General features: G+C 39.4%; 1 protein-coding gene across 3 annotated transcripts in view; it reads right to left on the bottom strand.

The window, feature by feature from the left end:
* Positions 1-21,945, bottom strand: part of VPS35L (VPS35 endosomal protein sorting factor like) — a 56,785-nt gene extending 34,840 nt beyond the window's left edge. Inside the window, exons 1-15 of one of the 3 annotated variants that reach the window (XM_065684248.1) lie at positions 21,843-21,945; positions 19,085-19,184; positions 17,960-18,142; positions 17,436-17,558; positions 17,059-17,083; positions 15,930-16,006; positions 14,712-14,840; positions 9,823-9,907; positions 8,799-8,858; positions 6,538-6,634; positions 6,086-6,133; positions 4,947-5,040; positions 2,818-2,895; positions 2,314-2,436; positions 1,551-1,597 (exon numbers count right to left, since the gene is read on the bottom strand). In XM_065684248.1, coding sequence (XP_065540320.1) covers positions 1,551-1,597; positions 2,314-2,436; positions 2,818-2,895; positions 4,947-5,040; positions 6,086-6,133; positions 6,538-6,634; positions 8,799-8,858; positions 9,823-9,907; positions 14,712-14,840; positions 15,930-16,006; positions 17,059-17,083; positions 17,436-17,558; positions 17,960-18,142; positions 19,085-19,184; positions 21,843-21,859 — 1,286 coding nt within the window. In that variant the 5' untranslated portion in view covers positions 21,860-21,945. The other 2 variants (XM_065684249.1, XM_065684247.1) reach the window with 2 other exon arrangements.
* Between the last annotated feature and the right edge of the window lie 26 nt (positions 21,946-21,971).

Below are 21,971 nucleotides of genomic sequence, written 5' to 3'. Positions count from 1 at the left end.
GCAAACATAAGAAACAAAATCTAGTACCATTCAAAAGGCAGTTGCTTTGGGCAAACTCAGCCATGAGTTAGCACAGAAGCTGCCTCATGAAACACTGTGTCCTTCACTAGGCTGAAACAGACAGTTTGAATACAAGGCAGTTTACCTTGAGGGAAATCTATGGAGTGCTTAGAATAGCCCAGCATCCTCTGTGCTTTCTGACTGAGCTTTAGTGGTCTCATTGCAATCTGACTGGGACTTGCATTTTATCATTAGACAAGAACTTCCAGTTCAGTAGGTATATGCTTCACCATACAGAGAAGCAGGCTCTCACTTTTCACTTAGATGGTGGCAATGTAGTTCACGGAACACGCTGAGATTATTTAAAGATTTATACACTGATGCCTCTTGCTTTGTAATATTCTGACAGTCATGAGAAGACATAAAACCACAGAACTCCACTTTAAAAGAAAACTGTCATGCTTTATAGATCATCTACAATGGATTAGTCAACCTCCCTATAATAATAATCATAATAATACCAAAAAAGATATGTCCTAAAAACATTTCTTCAAAAAACCTCAACTCATCATACTCACCATTGTCTTTCCTTCAAAGGGCAAAAAGGCACAAAGAAAAGGCCCCTTGCCCCACTTTACAAGAAATGCTAAAAGGCGATTTATAAGCAAGTTCCACAAAGCAAATCAATACCTATACAAAATAATTAGTACAGCAGAGCACATGGATTATTACCCATATTATACACTCTGATATAACAGCATCTTCACATTGCATTTTTAAAATCACGCTTTCCCCATACCCCTTCGCTAAGTCACAGAATGCTAATGCTAACATTCCTCATCTGAATGATTAATGTATTTCAGTTCCTCAGCTACTGCAGGACTGGACTGTGCAAAGCACATCAGGAAAAAAACAGATAGCCAAAAACTTTCACAGAACTCAGCCTACCTACCCTACAAAATGAACTGAGATTAGCTCACCAGCAGGCCAAATTCCATACACACAGCTCAAATACATCCAAAACTTTCAGACCATCTTCCTGAACTAGTCACCGAAGGTGCTTATTCTGCACACAAACTTCTAGGAGACATTTCGGATACCAATTTTAATGTTGAAAAAAGCAGCCACCTAAATATTACCATCTTCCAAAGGTGTAAGGCTGCTTTACAACTTCCCTTGCAAAATTCATATATGGACTGACTGTGGCCAGTGCAGGCTAGGGGGAAGGAAGGGTAGGAAAACAGAAAAATGAAGCACAACCAGGAATCAAACATGGTTGATGGGGAACATATGTGTCCTAAACTTTGGCTGAGAAACCAGAATGCAGCAACCAAATTAAATTAATTAACTTTTGTTCTACAAGTAATTGACCATATTCTAGAATTCACCTCTGGAAAACATATGTTCATAATCATGATTTAGTAAGATACTGGGAGAACAAAAGCTATACTATGCATTCAAAATGTGTTTTCAAAAGGGAGAGAATTTTATTGCAGGGACTCACAGGTACTCATTACAGACTCCTGTCTTCTACACTGTACAATACTTACTTGTTCCCCAAATTTTTGCATCTCTCCATCATCTCAGTAAGCAGAACCTGAAAGAATTACTTATTAAAATTAGGGAGTAGAGACTGCAAATAAATTCAGCTTTAATTGCTGTAGTAAAATCTACTAAAAGCTGTTTTAATTACCTACCCAATACATTCCAATAATCCTGCCCTATCCTGCATTTACAATACAGGATATAATGTCTTATAAATTATCCTTCATTTATAATACAAGAAAACAACGGTGTAGTACCACATAAAACACACCTACTGGAATAAGTACAGTGGCATTTTAATCAAGCCCACCATTTTATGGAAGTGAAATTTGCAGTCCTTCAGCCACGCCATTTCTCAAAGTAATTACTATTTGCCAGCCAGGTCAATTACCTCTGGCAAGAGAGGTGAAGATTACCAACTCTCTGCCACAGAATGCAAAACAGACTGCCTGTTGACTATGTTAAGCAATTACAAAGCTACAGTTTACTCAAATCATTTTTATATCTGTATGACAGAAGAAACTAATGAATTCGGGAAATAAAGATTAAACTAGCTAAAGGACAGCAAGAAACGAACAGGAATACTGCCTATGAATTTGAAATGGTCTAACTTGAGCTTTGTGGACATGAACATTTGTCCTGTACCGGAAAGATAAATAGACAGTTCTCACAACCATGTAAATACTGACTGAGGGTGGTTTTAATATGCAAAATGAACACTTAACCCAAACACTTTTTTCAGTATCAAGTACTACCATGCTTCCTTACCTCAGGAGCACGATATGCAATGCACTGCAAAATCCAGTCTATAGCAGGAGAATATAGAGTCAAATACAAAGGAATCTCCACACATTGCACTACCAGCTGATTCTGAACTGTGTCCCCATGAATCTGTTGAAACAAAGACAAACATGTTGCTGTGAAAGGGTACTTAAATAGGAGATAAACTGGGCAAAGTTTGTGTATGAATCGAAATGACAACAGACAAGATCACAAATACACAGAGATTTTCTGAAGCAATTTATTGCTTGCTGGGGCAAAAATATCAAGCTCATAAGAAATTACTGTTAAAAGTATGGAAAAACGCTGAGCAGAGCAGTCTCAATTTATCTGAATGTATGTAAAGTTTCCCATACTGCATCTGGGTACAGGAGCATCCCCAAATCTAGATTTAAGAATTCTAAAGATTCTTTAAAAGTATGTGGTAGTTTGGTTCAGGAGTGTATTTATGTGATTTTGCAAATAAAAAACCCCAACACCTTATCTGCTTACTTGTTTAAATGTTAGAAGAAAGTCAAAGAAATTTTCGTTAAGGCTTTCTTTGAGTTGTGGTGCCACTTCCATTCCAACCTGTATTAAAAGAAAGATTTTATCTGCACCTATCAGCTATGATTCTCCTTCAGTTGTAAGATAAAACACATTTTCCAGAGTATACCTAATCATACACATCAAATCAATACTGAATCATGGCTTTGACTGATTATTCCCTTGCTTACTATGTTAGTCATGTCCACTAACAACTACCCTGAAGTAGTTACAACTGTGTTTAAACATGGTTCTCCTAACATCAGATCCAAATGCCTGTAAACAGTGAGGAAATCAATGTCTACCCCAGTGCCTGCACTGGAACAGCCTATATTCATTGTATGCAGAAAGCCTTATGATGAAGAACATTTAAAAAGTCAAAGTTCAGAAGCTGCTTAAAATCATGTGTATTTATTCCATGGACAGAATGAAGATCCCAAAGGAAAATACATTGACAGATATAATATTGATTAATATAAGCTGATGCACAAACACAAGGCCTATGTAGTAAAGCTGGAATTGCAAAGGAAGCTAATCCTTACATGACTGTTTTCAGTAACACAGATGAAAAATACCAAAAAATTAAAATATCTTTAATATATTACTAAATATGCAATAATGAATGAGAAGCTGCTGACAGATTAGTAACAGATCAGGCTTAATAAACAAACAAACCCATCCCAACAGCCTAAGGTCCCCCTCTTCAAACAAACCCAGGGGTCTGAGTTTCTGGGATCCCTGAGAATATGCAGTTCTAGCTGACTTCAGCACAGTTCTTTATATATCATTTCATACCAAACCATGCGGCTCCACTGTTGTGTAAATATCTGGCTCTTTGGTTTCATACAAGAGTTTTATTTGCACAATTCATTACACTGTGGTTTTAGACATCATTTACATTCATACTGCAAGTTTCCTATTCCAGAATTCATATTTTTAAAAATATCTGTTTTCCTTATCCTCATTGTGAAAGTATTAATATAGTTTCAGCAGCTGGAATACAGAAGATTAAATGCCTCCCAGTCCACTAAGATTTCTCATTTTAAAGAAAAGTCAGGATTTTAGTAGCTACTCTTTTATTCCAAAAAACATCATCTTTTTTATTTTATATTATCATCTTTGTGGACAAACAGATCGCGCTAAGCACTCCCTAAATTGCAATTACTAATTACTATCACTAGATTATTAGGCCTAACTGCTCTATCATTAGGCATCTCTTTTAGGTGTATCAGGAGTAGTAAAGGTGGACTGTGCATACAAAATGTTTTCTATGAAACCTTCAGAAGCCTTGCACTAAGTAGCAGGAATGATTAAGCTACAACAAAAATGCAATATTGTATTTCATGATTCAAATAGACTAAGCAGCTCGTCTATAAGAGTAAACCAGAGGTTAGCCATTACTTGCAGACAAAGGAATCCACATGGACACCCTTGAATAGTGTACCAAGTATTGCTAATTAGCAGCCCTACCATTTCCCAGTCATAGTTGAGTTCTTTGCCACTACTTCAAAAATGTGTTTCACAATTATTTTTCTAGTATTGATGACTTCTTGAATCATTTTAAGGTCTCTTCTTGAGTAATTTTATCTTGGCTGAGCTGTTAAGGTAACTGCAGGAGTAGCTGAGGGTAAGAAGACAGCCACACTGTGCGGACACTGTCTGAACATTTCACCAAGTGGCTCCTCTGCCAAGGAGCTTGCCAGCCCTCTACCTGCCACATACACTTGAGCAGCAGAAGGAAGATGAACATAGAGAAAGCACTTAACTGTGAACAACAGCACCCAGCAATCAGACAACAGCATGTAGTCTCAAAGTCCAAACTCTCTTTCTACTTAGGTCCCTTATATTTCGCCCTACCTGAAGATGAAAAACTAGCATAAGCAGCACATAAAATTATTTTTACTTATTATGAATATTCAACAGAAGATTCCCCATTATTAAAACAAGAGAAATTTATTTTTTGGTTTATCAGAAGGAGGAGACAGGCTGCTGACTGCTTCAGATACAAACAGTAGTTAAAAGAAATTCCCCTTTAGCAGCAGAGCTAGCTGCAGTAAATCTTTGTGACAAATCTAAAGTGTCAAATGACAGCCTACCCTGCAAAGGTATGCTCTTGCATAGACTGCAACCAGTGGATCTCCAATTCCTCTAATCATAGATGTTAACCGTGGGAGACATTCCGAAATCCCCCTGTGAAGATTTTTCAGAAACAAAAATGAGATTCAACAATTGGTAACAATGTCATCACTGAGAGATAACGTCAGTAGCTGCCGTGTAGACTGACAACTGAGTCTGAGTCACAGAAACACCTACCAAAGCAGCAGCACATTAGCACAAAAATTTATTTCAGAAGCAAAATGTTATGTGTATAGTAACACGCGCATCCTATATCCAAGTAGCAGTATTTGCCACTAGGGGTAGTGCAGATAGCCAGGTTGAATGCTTGGCTTCTAAAGACAAGCACAACTGAAAAACTTACTCTATTTCAGAGGAACAGCAAAGCTATAGAAGGGCTGTAATTCAATAAGAAGAAAGCAGCCACTTAAAGCAGAACTGGCAGAACAACTTGTATGTCTCATTTTCCCACAGGTCCTTTTTGACAGAGCTGTACCAGTGCCTGCAGATGAGGCCCATCAATTCCAGTAAAAGAACAGCTTTTTAGGGATAATAGAGTTGTCACTATAGTAGCAATTTGGCTTACAACACTCATTTCAAAATGAAACTGAAAAAGGAGGATTACAGGTGAAGGAACATTCTCAGCTCAGCAACTGACACTGTTTGCCAACATAGGAAGCTTATACCAAGATTTTCAATAGATAGCAGTTCATTGCTCCTAAATTGTTTCTCCAACTCTGCCTTTAGCAGCATGACATATCAGTATTTTCCTTTCAGTTTTTTATGCCATCTTTCTTCCACACTCCTCATTTCAGCAATCTTGCTTCCCCCCCCCCCCACCATCTGAAGCCACTGGTTTTTAATTTGCAATCTCCTGATGTCACAATTATACCTATATTCCAAAACTGCAAAGCACTTTTGTATTTCAAATTGTATCACAGTTCACCTTGAATTTTTCTATAGCATTCCCACTTAGCACTCCAAAGCCCCTCAGGACTGCTTCTCAGACCTATTGAGACCCTAATTCACCATTAATCCCAGAATTTCCATGCTTAACTCCTGAGATTAGTTTATAAACCTGCCCATTCTCTTCCTTCCCATACTTAACATTTACTCTTACATTTTTGACAGGAACTTATTGCACTTCAGTATTGCTGCTTCCACGTAACTAAAAAGAAGCCAAGTTAAGGAACAAAACCAAGATACATGCCATTTAAAAACATAAAAACAAACTTACATACCAAATACATATTGAATCAACTATTTCAAGGCTTTCTGTAATTAATTTCACTGCATTTTGTTGATTTTTATGATTTATCTAGATTTTTATTGTTTCAAAACTTTTCACACATCATCTCTTCTATAAGTGCCACACTGCCAATAATTCAGCATTCAGCTGACTATGAAACACGACTCAAATTTAAATTCAAAACGTACAGCCTGAAACAAGCAAAACAAAGTCAGTATAAACATCAGATGCTGTGGATTTCATTGAAACAGACAGGTTCATTTGAGGGAAAGTCTACAAAAAACCTGCAAACAGACTCCAAGAGTCTCATTTGACAAGGATACAATCTGGGAATGAGCTCTCTGATGGAAGCAATCTTGAAAAACCAGTTTAAGCAAGTTTCTTTGGCCGTGTCGTTCACACTCTCTGGAGAAAAATTATCTGGGGGGAAAAAAAAAACAAGGGCCCAGAAACAGTTACAGTCTTTCTGGAAAGAAGTTACTTTACAGCCGAGGTTGGTTTAAAACTGCATTTTCTTTCCTTTCACCAAGAACTCAGGCGCACCATAATAAACTAGGCAACATGTTTCCTTCTCAGCTCTCCCGTGCAGCAGTAAGAGTTGAGTATACAGACAGCAAAAGTAAGTAGAGCTTCTAGCTTGCATTAACATGTCAGAAGCTGAAGTTGAGCACTTGAAGTTAATCTCATATTTGCTACTTAGGAATCTAACTTCTGCCTCCCCCAAAAGGAGAAATTGCAAGAAAAAACACAGGGAATCTGTGACAAACACAGCTACGTAAATCTATACCAAATGCATACATATAAAAGAGATTTAAGCACTCAAATTCTTTACTTTAAAAGGCTAATATATTTTTAAAGGATATTATTTAAAACTATATTGCAAGAATTAAGAAATACTAAACACTGACAGAACACTAACATGTAACACTGCAGCACAGTTCTTTCCTCACGAGCTCTTGGAATATTTGTGTCAGCTGCCAGCAGGAAAAAGCTGCCACCCTCGGGTGGAACAGATGGGTTGGGGGGCAGTGTTCTGGTCAGGGGGGCACGCAGTTGCACAGCAACTGACTCCTCTTTCTCTACATTGCCTGAAGCAGAAGGCAAAAATAGGCTTCATGGGATCAACCAAGGTCTGAGACAAAACAGTTGGGGAGGATGGGTTCATTTTCTCTCAGTGATAAAGCTACACAAGCAGCTTCTGCTGTGAATGTGTTTATAAACTCTTTGGGAACAGTTCTAAAATACCAGTGCTCTCCCAGCCCTGCCCCCAGAACGGGAGAAGCTCCAGCTCCATACAACAGTTTCTAACTTCCTAGACTAGTGAAGCTGCACACTAGATGCTGACTGAGTAGAGGAAGACAATCTTTCTCATCTAGAGCCACAAGAGTTCTTCTCCAACTTTGTTCCACATGGTTCCCAAGGGATGAGCATGGAGGTTGGGCCTGAAATCCCTGGGGGTTCACAGTGTGCGCACAGCCAGCACAGATTTTCCTTCTCCCTCCCACTTTTATAGCTGCTTGGGAAGTTTCCACCAGCAGTGCCTCTGACAGCTCTGTAGTACAGCTCTCCAGAATGGAGGTAGCTGTGCCCAGTAATCATGACGTGCTATGGGAACTGTCTGCCTTCATTAACGCCTATCAGAACAGTTTGTCATATCTGCAACAACCAAATCTATCATAAATATTTCCTTTATGCTTATTTCAAATTTATGTATTTGTTGATTTCAAGCTTCTGGCTCAAATCCTACAGTTTTAACTACAGCCTAATGGTACTGTTGAATTGCCAGCAACAGAGTAAGAATGTTTCAAGGACACGCATTTAATATACTCCAAATTCCAAGAAAATGCTTGTGTTTCCATGGAATATATCTTTGGATATAGGACCTTCCTAAAGAGGTTTTTCCATACACATTTGTACTGTAAATGTCAAATTAGACTTTTACATTGTGTTGGAACTCCAAGTGAAAAAATAAAAACAGCCCAAATTAGAAAGATTGTTCTATCCTAATAAACTCATCACCAGCTCAAGGACAGCCTCTGCAGCTTCTTCCAAAAACCTGCCCTAATTAAAGCAAAATTATCAAGTTTCCAATGTAGCAGCAAAAACATCTGTTTACCAAACTCTGAGATTCTCAGCTTTGTTAGATTTGTACCACTAACTTTAAGCTACTAAACCGCGGTACTTCAGAAAAGAGCATATGCTAACAAAAAAAGAAAAAGGTCTTCCTTCATCTAATTTGGCCATTCATGTTTCATTCTCCCTCTACTTATATATCACTCTTTGCAATTCTGAGTCTCAGGAAGACCCACTTTATGTTTAGTAACATCAAAGCAACAAGCATATTTTATTATACCTTAGGTATACTCTTCATGGTTACCATGTAAGCTTGCATGAACAAGCTTATGAATAGTGAATGGTGGAAGCTGTAAGTAATGGATTTTACTCTGCTAAAAACTAAAAATTACAAGATTCAAATCAGAACTTTTCCCACAGGAGATACAGTAGATAGGTCCTGCTTAACCTTCCTCAGGTTAGTTCAGACATGGTTTTTCCAGGAGCACAGCAGAGGCAAACACCAAGTTACCTGGCAAAGAGACACGGCTGTCCACACACATTGACAGGATCCTTTCATACACCAGTTTCCCTGGTTTTAAAAAGAAAAAAAAAATCATTCAGAACAAACTGTAAAACACAAAATGTTGATACAAAGGTTCCCTCTCCAACATGCACTGGAATCAGCTGGAACAAAGCCCTCCAGAACACTAAAATTGTGCTGCCCTCTAGTGAGGCTGCAGCGTTAAGTCTGAATTTAGCACTTTGCACACCATAAAAAAATAAGATGAAATGATTTGGCTGTCTTAAGAGCAGAGCTAGCACAGGTCAGATTTCTCCCCAGCCAGGAAAGGACAGCCAGTGTCCTGCCTTTGCCGAGCTTGGGTATTATGTTATCGTCAGCAATTTTTGGTAAGTAGGAAAGAGCATAAAGGGGAAGCAAAGCCTGAAAAAACAATTCGATCTGTCATAGCATATCCTGCTAAAAATCAAAATACCCTTCTACTTGGAATGCCATTGTAAATCTTTTCCATAACATGGCAGAAAACCAAGACAATCACATGAAATGGATGACAATTTCACTTAAAGGATCATTTAAAAATTATTAATATAGATCAAAAAAATCAGTAACTACTTTCTGATCACTTCATACTCCCTGTTCAGCTAAAGAAAACTTCCCAACTTCTACTCCTCAAATATAAACAGAATGAAATATTGAATCAAGAGGCTGCCAAACCTAAAATATTTTCATGATAACGACAGTGGTTTAAATTTCAAAATGCAGAGATCATTTTTCTTCCAGATATTCACTAATACATAAAGCACAGAACTAGAAAATGAAGTATTCTTATTCTAAAGACTTCATTCACAGTTTTTGAACAATTACATACCATGTTTATACCACTAATGCCCAAATGTTTATGTTGGAAATATTCCATGTTAAGCCAGAGTAATTTCAGCAATTTTCAGATAACTCTGGTGGTTTGAAACATTACGAGTAATAATTTCACCTTTTTAACAACTGTGTAGTTAAGTCTGGCACACAAGACACTTACCAAAAGTATCGAGGATATCTGTAATTAAAACAAATTTACTTGGATAGAACTGGATTACTGTCGTGTCTGAAAGAAGCTTTGAACACTAAAAGCAGAGAAGAAAAAAAAAAAAAAACAGAACAGAAACATTTTTAGAGGACAATGCAAGTTTGTGTTTTCACTCCAGACAGGCTAAAACAGATTAATATCTACAGATGGAAAGAACCAACATGACCTATCCAGCAAAAAGCAGAAGAATCCCTAACATATACTAACCAAATACTCTTGGTATTTTTCAGGTTATTCTTCATTTCCAGCAGAGCTAGACACAGATCTGGTTTTCCTTTATGTAAGGTAATCTGCAATGCAAAACTTCAGCTGACCATGCAGATCTGTGCATTTGTTCAGACAAGACAAATCCTCCCCCAGAAGAAGCATTAAAAGGCACTTCTTTCCTAAAATAACTTTTTAAGGGGTTTTGGTTGCTGGGGTTTTTTTTCAGTTACTCAGCATCTCTCTAAGCATCCACATCAAACACAAAATTTTGTATGGACTAAATTAAGAAACAATTTTAAAAGTCTGGCTAATGAGTTTTTCAACACGTTTGTGTTCAAACATCCTGGAAACAGGCCAGCTGATCCAGAGTCAGCTCCAGGGAGGGATCTGTGATCAATCACCATCCACAGGCACCCAACATCATTGTGGCATTTGGATTATAATGGTAGCTGGTACAAAGTCACATATGAAAACATATCAGCCCATTTAGTTCTAGTGTCGCTGAATGTTAAGTCCAGCTAGGAATGTGTCCATCTAGGATACAAATTCAAAATACACACTGAGGAATGAAGACACTTTGAAGATATTTAATGAAACGGTACTTTTGTTTTTTGAGATGATGCACAAACTGCAGACTGAACTGGAATCAAAACTTTGGCAGAAGTTTATTCACAAAATAATCAACTTCCACCTGAACAAAACAGGCAAATGACTGACTGGGGAGAGAAACCCACCTCCTCCCCACTTGAGCTAAAAGCAGCCTTTGACCACGAGTCTTCTCTGATCTCTATTTAAGACTGATAAGTGCAGTATTCTCTGTGATCTCTGTCCCTTCTCTCTCCTTTGTCAGAAAACAGTTCTTTTATCTCAGTGGAATAAAGATCCAAGTTTTCATTTCATTCCAAAAATCCAGGAAGCAATCCGATACCCCACAGGACTGCTTGGTTTTGAGAAGAACATAATGACATTTGAACATGCTTAAACAAGGGGCACACTTAGCCTTTTTGCTTTATCCATCAGGGAGGAACTTAAAAGTGAGTGCACCAGAAAGACAGGCAAGAGAATTCACATCTTACAATGAAAGCAGAATATTCCCTACTGCATGGCAAATCTGTCATCTTCAAAGAAAGGTAATTCAGTAGCTGTTTAGAACCTACATGTACCATGAACACTTAATTACCACTTTTCTCAGAGCACAAATAATCAGCTTACTTCAGCTTACTCTAAGTAGCTTATTCCTTCTTGACAAATAAAGTATATTGTAAAAAGGCACTTGAGGAATCATAGAATCGTTTGGGTTGGAAAAAAGCCTTTAAGATCATCTAGTCCAACTGTTAACCCAGCAGTGCTAAGTTCACTGCTAAACCATGTCTCTAAGTGCCACAGCTACACCTCAAGGATAGTGACACCACCACCTCGCTGGGCAGTCTGTTCTAATACTTGACAACCCTTTTGGTGAAGAAATTTTTTCTAATACCCAGTCTAAACCCTCCTTGCTCAGCTTGAGGCCATTTCCTCTTGTCCTATCGCTTGTTACCTGGGAGAAGAGACCAAACTCCACCCCCCTATAACTTCGTTTCAGGTAGCTGCAGAGAGCAATCCAGGTCTCCCCTGATCCTCCTTTTCTCCAGGCTAAACAACCTCAGTTCCCTCAGCTGCTTCTCCTAAGACTTGTTCTCCAGACCCCTGAACAGCTTTGGTGCCCTCCAGCACCTCAAGGTTGGTCTTATATTGAGGGGCCCAAAACTGAGCATAGTATTCGAGGTGCAGCCTCATACAACTAGCCTCAGCCCAACAATCCAGCCTGTCCACATCCCTCTGTAAAGGCTTCCTACCCTCAAGCAGATCAACACTCCCACCCAACTTGGTGTCATCTGCAAAATTCCTGAGTGTGTACTCTATCCCCTCATCCAGATCACTTATCAGTGACCGGTCACCAACTGGATTTAACTCCATTAACACCACACTTTTGTGGTCAGCCAGTTTTTTGCCCAGCACAGTACACCTGTCCAAGCCATGAGCAGCCAATTTCTCCAGAAGAATGCAGCGAGAAGCAGTGTCAAAGGCTCTACTCAAGTCTATGCAGACAACATCCACAGCCTTTTCCTCATTCACTAAGTAGGTCATCTTGCCCTAGAAGGAGATGAGGTTATGTCAAGCAGAACCTGCCTTTCATAAACCCTGTACCCTTTCAGTATACCTGGTTGTCCTGTACATGCCATGTTATGGCACTCAAGATGATCTGCTCCCCAACCTTCCCCAGCATTAAGGTCAGGCTGACAGGCTTTTAGTTCCCTGGATCTTCCTTCCAGCCCTACTTGCAGCTGGGCTTCATGTCTGCTAACCTCCAGTCGACTGGGACCTCCCTGATTAGCCAGGACTGCTGATGAACGATTGACAGTGCCTCAGTGAGCACTTCAGTCAGATACCTCTGTCCCCTTGAGTGGATCCCATCCGGCCCCACAGACACGTGTCTGAGTAGTGTAGCAGGTTCCTGATCATTTCCCCTTGGATGACGGGTGCTTCATTCTGCTCCCACCCCTGTCTTCTGATACCCAGAGAACAACTGGGGCAAAGAAGGCTTTAAGTACCTCAGCCTCCTCCTAATCCTTTGTCACTACGTTTCCCTGCATCCAATAAAGAATGGAGATTCTCCTTAGCCCTCCTTTTGTTGCTGTTGTATTTATAGAACCATTTTTTACTGTCTTTAAAGGCAACAGCCAGATTAAGTTCTAGTTGGGCTTTGCCCCTTTTAATTTTCTCCCTGCATAATCTCATGACATCCTTGTAGTCCTCCTGATTTGCCTGCCCCTTCTTCCAAAGGTCACAAACTCTCTTTCTCCCCGCTTAAGTTCCAGGTAAGCTCTGTATTCCCCCAGCGACTATGCACACCCTGCCTTAATAACCAGAACTCTTTTTGCACTTAAAGCTCTGTAAAACTCGTGCATCAAAATGACAGCTTCAACCCCAGTGTCCAAATGAAAGATCAGTGTAATTTCACCATTAGTTCTTAAATCACGATAATTCTGGCATTCAAATCAAAATTGCTTTTTCCAGCCTAGCATACATTTCAGAAAATAACAAAGGCCAAATTTACCCCTCCTGTTACACACCAACCACTAGGTGATGATAATCATAGACTATGCATATAATCACAGCCTGATGTCAAGAAAACTGCTTGGTTCTTTTAGAGGATATAACACTCTTAATATTACGTTATTTACTAGGCAGAAACACAACAAGGAAAGCTCAGTCATGTTTACACCCTATCCTGCTTTCTAAGTCTAGAATTGTTAACCTTTATAACTTTTTATTTGTATTAATTACTCAAATACCTATTTCATTCTTACCAAGTCTTTCAATTAATGGTGAGCATCTGCAGCATGAAGTTCAAGTGCAAAGTGAACAAGACACACAACACTAACAGATGAACATACGGCATTTTGATACTACTTTCCTAAGAGGAAGGACTGAATCCCATCTCAGAGACTACATTATTTCAAAATTGTTTGTGAAACCATTTAAAAGAACATGTGATTGGATATTATATTAACGAGCATAGAACATATTTATGCAGATTGTCACTGCTTGTCAGATACTGTATACATATACATTTATTAATGCACTGTAAATACAGTACATCCGTGTCCCTTTTCATCCGAAGACTTTCCATATTCCCTTTCACTAAAATATTCACACTTCAAAATGTTATATATAGATTTTTTAGTATTACAGTATTGGTGTTTTTCATAGTATTACAACAGAACATTAGTCACCCTGGGTCACATATAATTATTTGATCTCACTTACTTTATGGTTCATTTCCTTTATTATCTTTACCACAATTTAAGCTGAAATTACTCTAAGCAGTTTTCAGACAAAAGAAAAAAAAAAATCATGACTTTATATAACCCCACTTGATGCCTATGAGCATTTTATCAGTTTTACAGCTTTTAAGGATGTCATTATCTCATCTGTCCTCTGATGCACTCTGCCTCTGGCTTTTTTTAAGGGTCAAGCCAAACAAAAAAGAGCATTTAATTGTGCTGTTTCCCCCTGCCCCCCTCGGAGCCCATCATCCCAAATGAGCCAGAAGATGACTCTGGACAAGTTTAAAAAAGAAAAAAAAACAACCATACACACACTTTAAAAATCTGGAGTTGTTTTCTGTAGCTTGCTAGGATCCTAAATCAGATCATTCAGTTGCCTTAGTAACTCTGGATGGGAAACACTGACATTCAAAAAGTCATTCTGTTATGACTTGGGGTAGGGAGCAAGGGGCTCGAAGTGTAAAAGGAGAGGAAAAGAAATTAAATGCCCTCAAAAGAGTTGGTATCACGACATGTTATTTATACTAATTATCCCTCACCAGGTAAATTTTCCACATCTGTCATTTGGCCACTCTCTTTATGAGAATTCCATTCCCCATACCCTAGTCAAAATTAATACATAACGACAAAGTTGAAAATCCAACTGTTGTCAGAAATCATAAAACTCAAAGAAATTGGTTTCAGTGAAGAACAGAAGCAAGCAATAGAAAAGTATTAGAAAACGTTCCCCCAAGAAAGAAATGGGACAAGCCACACCACCACCAAACTCACCAGTTCTGTGCAGAATGAAAATGTAAAACTGACCTGGATGACTATTTTCAGAGCTTTTACTTTCTGATCAGAGGACCAAGCATCCTTTAAAGACTGGTTCAGTTCTTCAATTCGGTTCACATAATCCTGCTGAGTCAAATTCAACAGCTCCTTCTGAGACCCCTGGCAATTGAAAATAAACCTTATCAGCAAGAGAGGGAGACCATCTTCATTTCATGCTCAGAACCAAAGCACTCCTATGACCTGTATTCTCAAAGACCTTACAGACCTTAAAAAAAGATTACACAGCAAAAATAAGCTAGTTAAACCTGGAAACAGAAATAATTGTTTAAGCTTTAGAACCAAACTGACACAGGAAAAAAGTGACTAAAAATGCATTTAGAAAAATCTTAAGGTGGTTCTGGAACAGTCTTCAGCAGAAATAAGAGTGACATTAAAAACTAGCTTCAGGACTAGTTTTGATGAGCTTATTAAGCTGTATTACAAAACAGATTTCATAATACCTGAGAATCTAGAAACAACCATCAGTAAAACAATCACAGATGAAGAGATAAAATGCAAACACAATTACAGTTTCACAAAAGATTACATATTTCCTTATGATAAAGGGAACTTGATTTTTCTACTAACATAATTCAATCCTTTGTGGTATGCAAGTATTAGAACTGTGCTGGCTCAGGCAACAAGAAACTTGAAGTTAGTGAAGAGGCAGCAGTTTCAAAGCAACATTACTCAAAACAATTCTAGAAGTACCCCACAAATTCAGGTTCTAGAAAAGTGAGTTATGGAAGATCTCATTTTTGCACAATAAAATACTGCAGTTTGAGAAACAACTTGAGTACTCAGTATTTCTACCAAGCACGTAAATGTAACTTTAATTAACTCAGGTAGACAGGATGCAGCTTCTGCAACAACAGCAAATGAAATTATCAGATGTTAAAACTTCAGGGTCCACAAAATTTTACAGCATCTGCAGACCACGAACAGAACTGAGGTAAAGCAACACTGGTACATCAGGTGAATTTTCAAATCACAATTTCTAGTGATACAAAAATATGACTCTGCCTGAATTCTGCAACCATAAGGATTGAAGCTCCAAGAGGAGTCCCGTGGAAAGTATACACTTAACTAAATATTGCATAAGCACATGTAGAATCAGGACCTTTTTAAAAGTTTCATAAAAGGCTTTTATTTCACAAATTTACTTTACTTTTTAAATGGTGATGTACTTGGATCAGAAAACTCTCTCACCTCTTCCAGATCATCCAGTTCTTCTAACCTTGTCCTCACTTTTTCAGAAACTGCTGAGCCAGTAGTTGTAGCTTTTCCTGTAAAGAATTGCATGCTTGAGTTTCTTTACTTGGACCTCCTAAAGGGAAACAAACCTGAAGAAGCTTGACAGACTCAGACAACTAGTCAGCTTCCATGCTAGAAGACAAGTGGTTTGATTTATTTGGTGACTATTTCTGAGGACACACTTAAACATACCTACAGCTCATTCAATTTGAACAGGGAATGGCAAGTAAGCAAAACTGAATATAAATGGATTTTCTTGCAAGTTTTGCTGATAAGAAAGGACCCACTGGGTAAAACCACCAAATAATTTAGACTAGAAAAGCCCTGTGGAGGTCTGTGTCCAACTCTCCTCCTCAAAGCAGGTCTGATTTTGAAGTTATCACAGATTACACAGGGTTACATCTGGTCAGTTTAACAATATCTAAGGACAGAGATGTCACACTCGCCCTGGGCATCCTGTTTCAGTGTTTGACCATTCTCATTCCAAAAAAGTATTTCATATTTTTGCAGAAGCTGAAGTGCTGCATGCTTAATCATATATAAAAACTCTTTTTTTTTTATTTACAAAAGCTATAACTTTGATTTACAATCAGCTATAACTACTAAGGCCAGATTGCTTTGCTAGAAAACATGATAAAATATTTAACATTTGGTTCTTTTTTGAACACTCAGCATACAGCTGAAACCATTTCACTTTCATGTAAAGAGAATAACTGAAAAAGTTCCCAAGGGACTTGTTTGCTTTCCCTTCCAGCAAGCAGAAGAGTTGATAAAGATGACCTTCAGAACCTTAAATGAAAGTTTTAAGCTATAGTGGAAGGTAATGAATGCCATTTTCTTCCACAACACATAATCACAAATTCATCAGCATACAGGAATACAAGACAAAGGTGGCTGTATGGTTTATTTTCAGTAATTACTTTAAGTAAAATTCCAACAGAAATCTTGTTCACAAAAAACACAGATCCAACTACATGTCAGAATAGGGGAGGACAGGAAAACACTTTTCAACTAGACTTGACAGCAAACCTGTCACTATACCCCACCCCAAGCAAAATTTGTTGCTGTTAAAGAAACTGCTTACCTTTTTCAGATCCCATGTACAGATTCTGTGAAGAAAAAGCAGACTTCAGAAAACATGTACTCACTACCATTCTAAGAATTCACAGGGTTATTACACTGCTAATGAAGACCCTAATGGTTTAGAAGCAGATATAAGACCAGAAGTAATTTGTATTATTAAACAAAAAGACAAAGTTATGGCTTCTAAGTATCCACAGATCTCTGGACTTGGCTCCAGAACACTTATTATAAGTTAGAGTTGTGGTACAGCTTTCTACAACATTGAAACTGAAATCTAGAGGGACAGTACTTAGTCATTAAATAACTGCAAAACAACAACAACCAAAACCCATTAAACGTCTAGTAGAAACAAATAAAACTGGAGAAGCTGCCACTTACAATAGAGAGCTTCTCTGTTGTTGTGTATCTAGCAAGGATTTCACCACGTTTGCTTGACCATGGTTCAAAGTCACTTCCTACTGCTGAGCTGTCATCTTTATCCCGTTTCTTTCGTGTGCTATCCTATGAGGGGAATTAGAGCACAAATGTTAAATACGAATCTGGAAAAAAAAGAGAAGACCCATAGAGGTCAACTTCATATTTCAAGTTATAACTGATCCTTCCAAAAGGTACAATATTTCTAAAAAAACCAAAACCCATATTTCAATAAATATGCCAACATCAACCACATAGAAGAGGTAAAGAAAAGAAGAATATGCTATTCTATTAATCATAGAATCATAGAATAGTTAGGGTTGGAAAGGACCTTAAGATCATCTAGTTCCAACCCCTCTGCCATAAAATAAAGTATACTTCTCATTTGCATTAACCTCCTAATTGGCAAAACAAATCTATTTTATCCAGGGTTGGCTTTGTGGGTTTTTTTTTTGAGGGAAGGGGTTATTTTATGTAGTGGACATAACTGCCTCCAGTGTTACCATGGTCCCAGTAGTAGTCACAGGATCTGCAGCTGCTGCGAACAATGACAAGGGATCAGTACCATCCAGTACACTGCTCAATGGATCCAGCATAGAACTGGAAGAGGAGGAGGACGTAGAAGAAGTGCTTCCTTTCCGGTTCATTTTCTTGGTCTTGGATTCAGTAACCTAAAAGAAAAGCTCAGAACTATTAAAAAGGCTTTCTCTTCCCCATTTTTTCTTTAATAAATCATCAAAATATATGCTACATAAATTGTGCTGTTGCAATGAGAGCAAGGACAACTAAAACCAACTCTAGAATGAGCATCCGCATTTAAAATGAAGCATCTCCTTTACCCCTGAACCTGGAGGCACTCTTTGATAGCACTTTCATTACTTTTTTTTTTTCCCTCTTCCAATTCCAGGTCCACAGAACTGTAAGAACAACCACTCTAAATTTCTTTCTAGCAACCCCCCTCCATTTTATTGGTTTTGTCCATCCCCTCCAACCTCCTCCTTGCTATCTGTTTTCCTCTGCTTCTCTCATCTTTACTTTCTCATACAATACTCAAACCTGAAACATCACGTCCATTTTTAAGACCTCCGCCTTATCTCCCTACTGACCTTCCTGAGCAGAAGGTACTGTCCATTTATCATTCATCACTGTCTGATTATCATTTCTTTGAAACTGGATTTTTTTTGTGCATCCATAGTTTTAAAAGCCTCTCATACATTAAAGACATGATAAATGTTTTAAAGCATACAGCTGACTGGAAGTTAACCCAAAACCAAATCTTACATCAAGCAATTATGCAGGTTATTTGTAATGCAACAATTTGATTTTAAACTTATCCATTATTCAGCATTTAATGCAACCAAGAAAACCCACAAGTTGGAATGCTATATTTGTCATTAGGAGGCTGGTTTTGACCCATAACAGCATCAGCAAATTTCTGTAAAGGACAAACAGAATAAACCTTGATGTCTCCAACGTAAGCCACTAACAGAAAGCAGCTTCACTAGTACTACCACCAGCTTCGAAGCATTTTAATTTTAAAGGAACAGAAGTAAAAAGAAGAACACAGTTTTAATTTGCGTTCAATTTTCCAAAAGTACAAGAAGAAAACTCACTGTAATGGGCTTTAGTGGATGGTAATCGCCAAAATCCAAGGGTATGGATTCCAGTTTGCATACTTCAGATTCTGAAACATAGTTTCTCGATCTTGCATGCCTTAAAAAGAGTAAAGTATATATGCATATAAATAATCATATACGTACTTAATGAACAGAGAAACACATCCTACATCTATACAGATGCAGACACATTAACAAAAAGAAATGCATGTTGAAAAATAAGTCAATGTAAAGCCCAGAATTTCCCTCTCTACTAAGATACATAAAACTGAAACAGAAGAAATTTTACTTTCAGCCACTCAACTCTCCATACCTCGTCTTTACAGATATTTCCTATCTAGCAGTAAATAAAGATGTTGCTGACAGCTCACACTTGGCATACCACTCGCAGGCCAACATCAATCCTACTCTAATTAGAATGCAAGACATCACCAGGCAGTATATATGTCTAATACATGCGTGTGAATGATGAGCAACTGTTCACCCTGCAAATAAGTCTCACAAAAGTATATTTACAATGCGGCTATTCAAGTGGTAAAACAGCTTGTAACGTATCTAATACAGGGGGCAAGCCCAAGCTTGCACTGAAATGATGCTCCACTTACTCTCCAGGGAAAAGAGATGAAGAGTTTCTTTCTTGGCCACAGCAATGCAGCCAACTTCTGAGAGTAAACTTATTTTAAGTAAACTTAAAATAAGGCTTGGGCCAAGCAAGGGTTTCATCTCTAGTGCATACTGCAAAATACACCCCTGCCTGCAGGTGCTGTTTTAACAGTGGCTTTCAACCTCCTTATACACACACAAGCACCACTGCAATTGCCACCACTCTCTACCTTCGACACTTTCCAGGCTGCCAACATCCTAAAGCACAGGCTTCAGAAAGCTTGCAGGGAGCACAGACAAGCATGGCAGGTAAAATGGAAAAGAATCTCTTTACAACACTAGAGATATATCGGTATTGATTACAGAACAAAGCGCACCCGACAAGCGAATGTACCCATTGTTATCTGAATATTAAACATAAACCCCAAACAATGTATTTAGATATTTACACATATTTAATACAAAAAAAAAGAATTCTAGCCCTAGGTTTTAAGCTTCATGTATTTGCAAAACAGCTCTTTAAAATCAGCATCCAACAACGCTTAAAGGCAGCCAGTGTTCTGCTAAACCCTGCAGCAAGACAGTACCTTCCACATTACAGAAAAACACGCATCAGAACATTTTACTCTAGTTTGTTTTTTCTCCATGGCCACTTCTGCATCAGTGTTACCACTTGTTAGCCAGCTACCTCAATGCTGCACCACACAAAACCCAAACTGTTGGCAGCCCCACTGCTCTGCTTTCTGGCTGCAGGCCTCCGTTTTCATCCTGTTTTGGTACTGCTAGAAATTCATCAGTTACAGACACATTTATTCCTTCCTGTTTCTGCAAGCTCACTGACCACACACACAGATCCCACCAAAACTACTGTGCTCACTAAGCACCAACAGTTCCAGCAGCCAGCTGTGTTAGAGCTCTCTTACACCCACAAACTTCCTCAGCCACATGGGCTCAGGTTTTAAAGTATTTCATGCACGGGTGCGTTCATTATAAAAAGCGCAGCTCTGGTGTTTTTATGAAACCAACTGAGTTTTTATTAACTTTTTAAACTTTAAACCCATGAATTATTTCCACTTTTTATTAATCATGAAAGTTTACACACATATTAATGTCATGAGAGAATAAGACAGGTGATTTTCAGCATGGCAGTGTATATATAGAGGAAATCTTCTGGCATCCTAATGCTCTAATTGGCTCTAACTACTGCCTATCACTTTTGTTGATGAACTTCACATGAGGTTTCATGTCTAGTTTGCTCAGGACTATAACCCCTCAGCCACATCAAAACCTAGAACTGGGTGTATTTGTTGTGTTAAAAAAACAACAGAAGAACACAAACAGAAAATTAGCTAATTTTAAACAATTCTGAAGAAAAACAAACTATGAACATATTTTCCTTTCCTCTGGCAGAGAAGAGTGCCTGTTTTATCCTTCCTTTCCACAACAACCACCAGACTAAGCTATTCCATGTCCCACTCAGTGCAGCTTCTTTAGCTGTACACCATACTGCACGTCGCAATAAGCTGCCTTTAGTTTGCAGCCCTTAAGCACCGTGTCTACTTCCGACGGGCCAGTGAACGCAGCAGCTAAACCGTGCCAGTAACCTGTGAGGTAAACTCAGGTTCACGATACTAAAACTTCATCTGGTTCCGCTCCTTCAGCGGCTCCTTCCTCCGAGCAGGAGCATGAGGTGTTCAAACCAACCCAACACCTTCTCGCTCAGGGACAAGACCCGCTCCGGGGCCGCCCGCTCCCTCGGCCGCCTTCCTCACGGACCCCGAGGGCTCAGCGCCCCGGCACCCCGCAGCGCCCAGGGTAACACCACCGCGCTGTAAATCTGAGCCGCACCGCCCCATCTCTCCGGACGGCCGCCAGCACCACCACAGGCTGCGACCCCACGGCAGCGCAGCCACGGCACCCAGCGCCCCGCTCCCTCCCGCCAGCCTCGGACGTCCCACTGCCCTCAGGCCCTACAGGAAAAGAGCCCCGGCAGCGGCGAGCGCTTTCGCTCCCGGAGGGCGAGGCTTCCCCCTCCGGCGCACTCGGGCGTTCTCCGAGCCCCCTCCCCACCTCAGCCCCTCGGCTGTGAGGGGCGCAGAGCACGACAGCCGCCTCACACAGCCGCGGGGACCCGCAGAGCCCCCCGCCTCACCACGGAAAGGCAGCCATCTTGCCACCGTTCACGTGACCCCGCGCCGGGCGGCGCCTTCCGCCGGCATTCCCCGCCCAGCCCCTCGCCTCAGGGCCGGCGGCCGCCCCGGCGCGGCCGGTGAGAGAAAGG

Source organism: Lathamus discolor, chromosome 6, assembly GCF_037157495.1.
Source record: "Lathamus discolor isolate bLatDis1 chromosome 6, bLatDis1.hap1, whole genome shotgun sequence".
Classification (NCBI taxonomy): Eukaryota; Metazoa; Chordata; class Aves; order Psittaciformes; family Psittacidae; genus Lathamus; species Lathamus discolor.
Note: the sequence above shows the minus strand (reverse complement) of the source record. Positions and strands in the feature narration are given on the sequence as shown.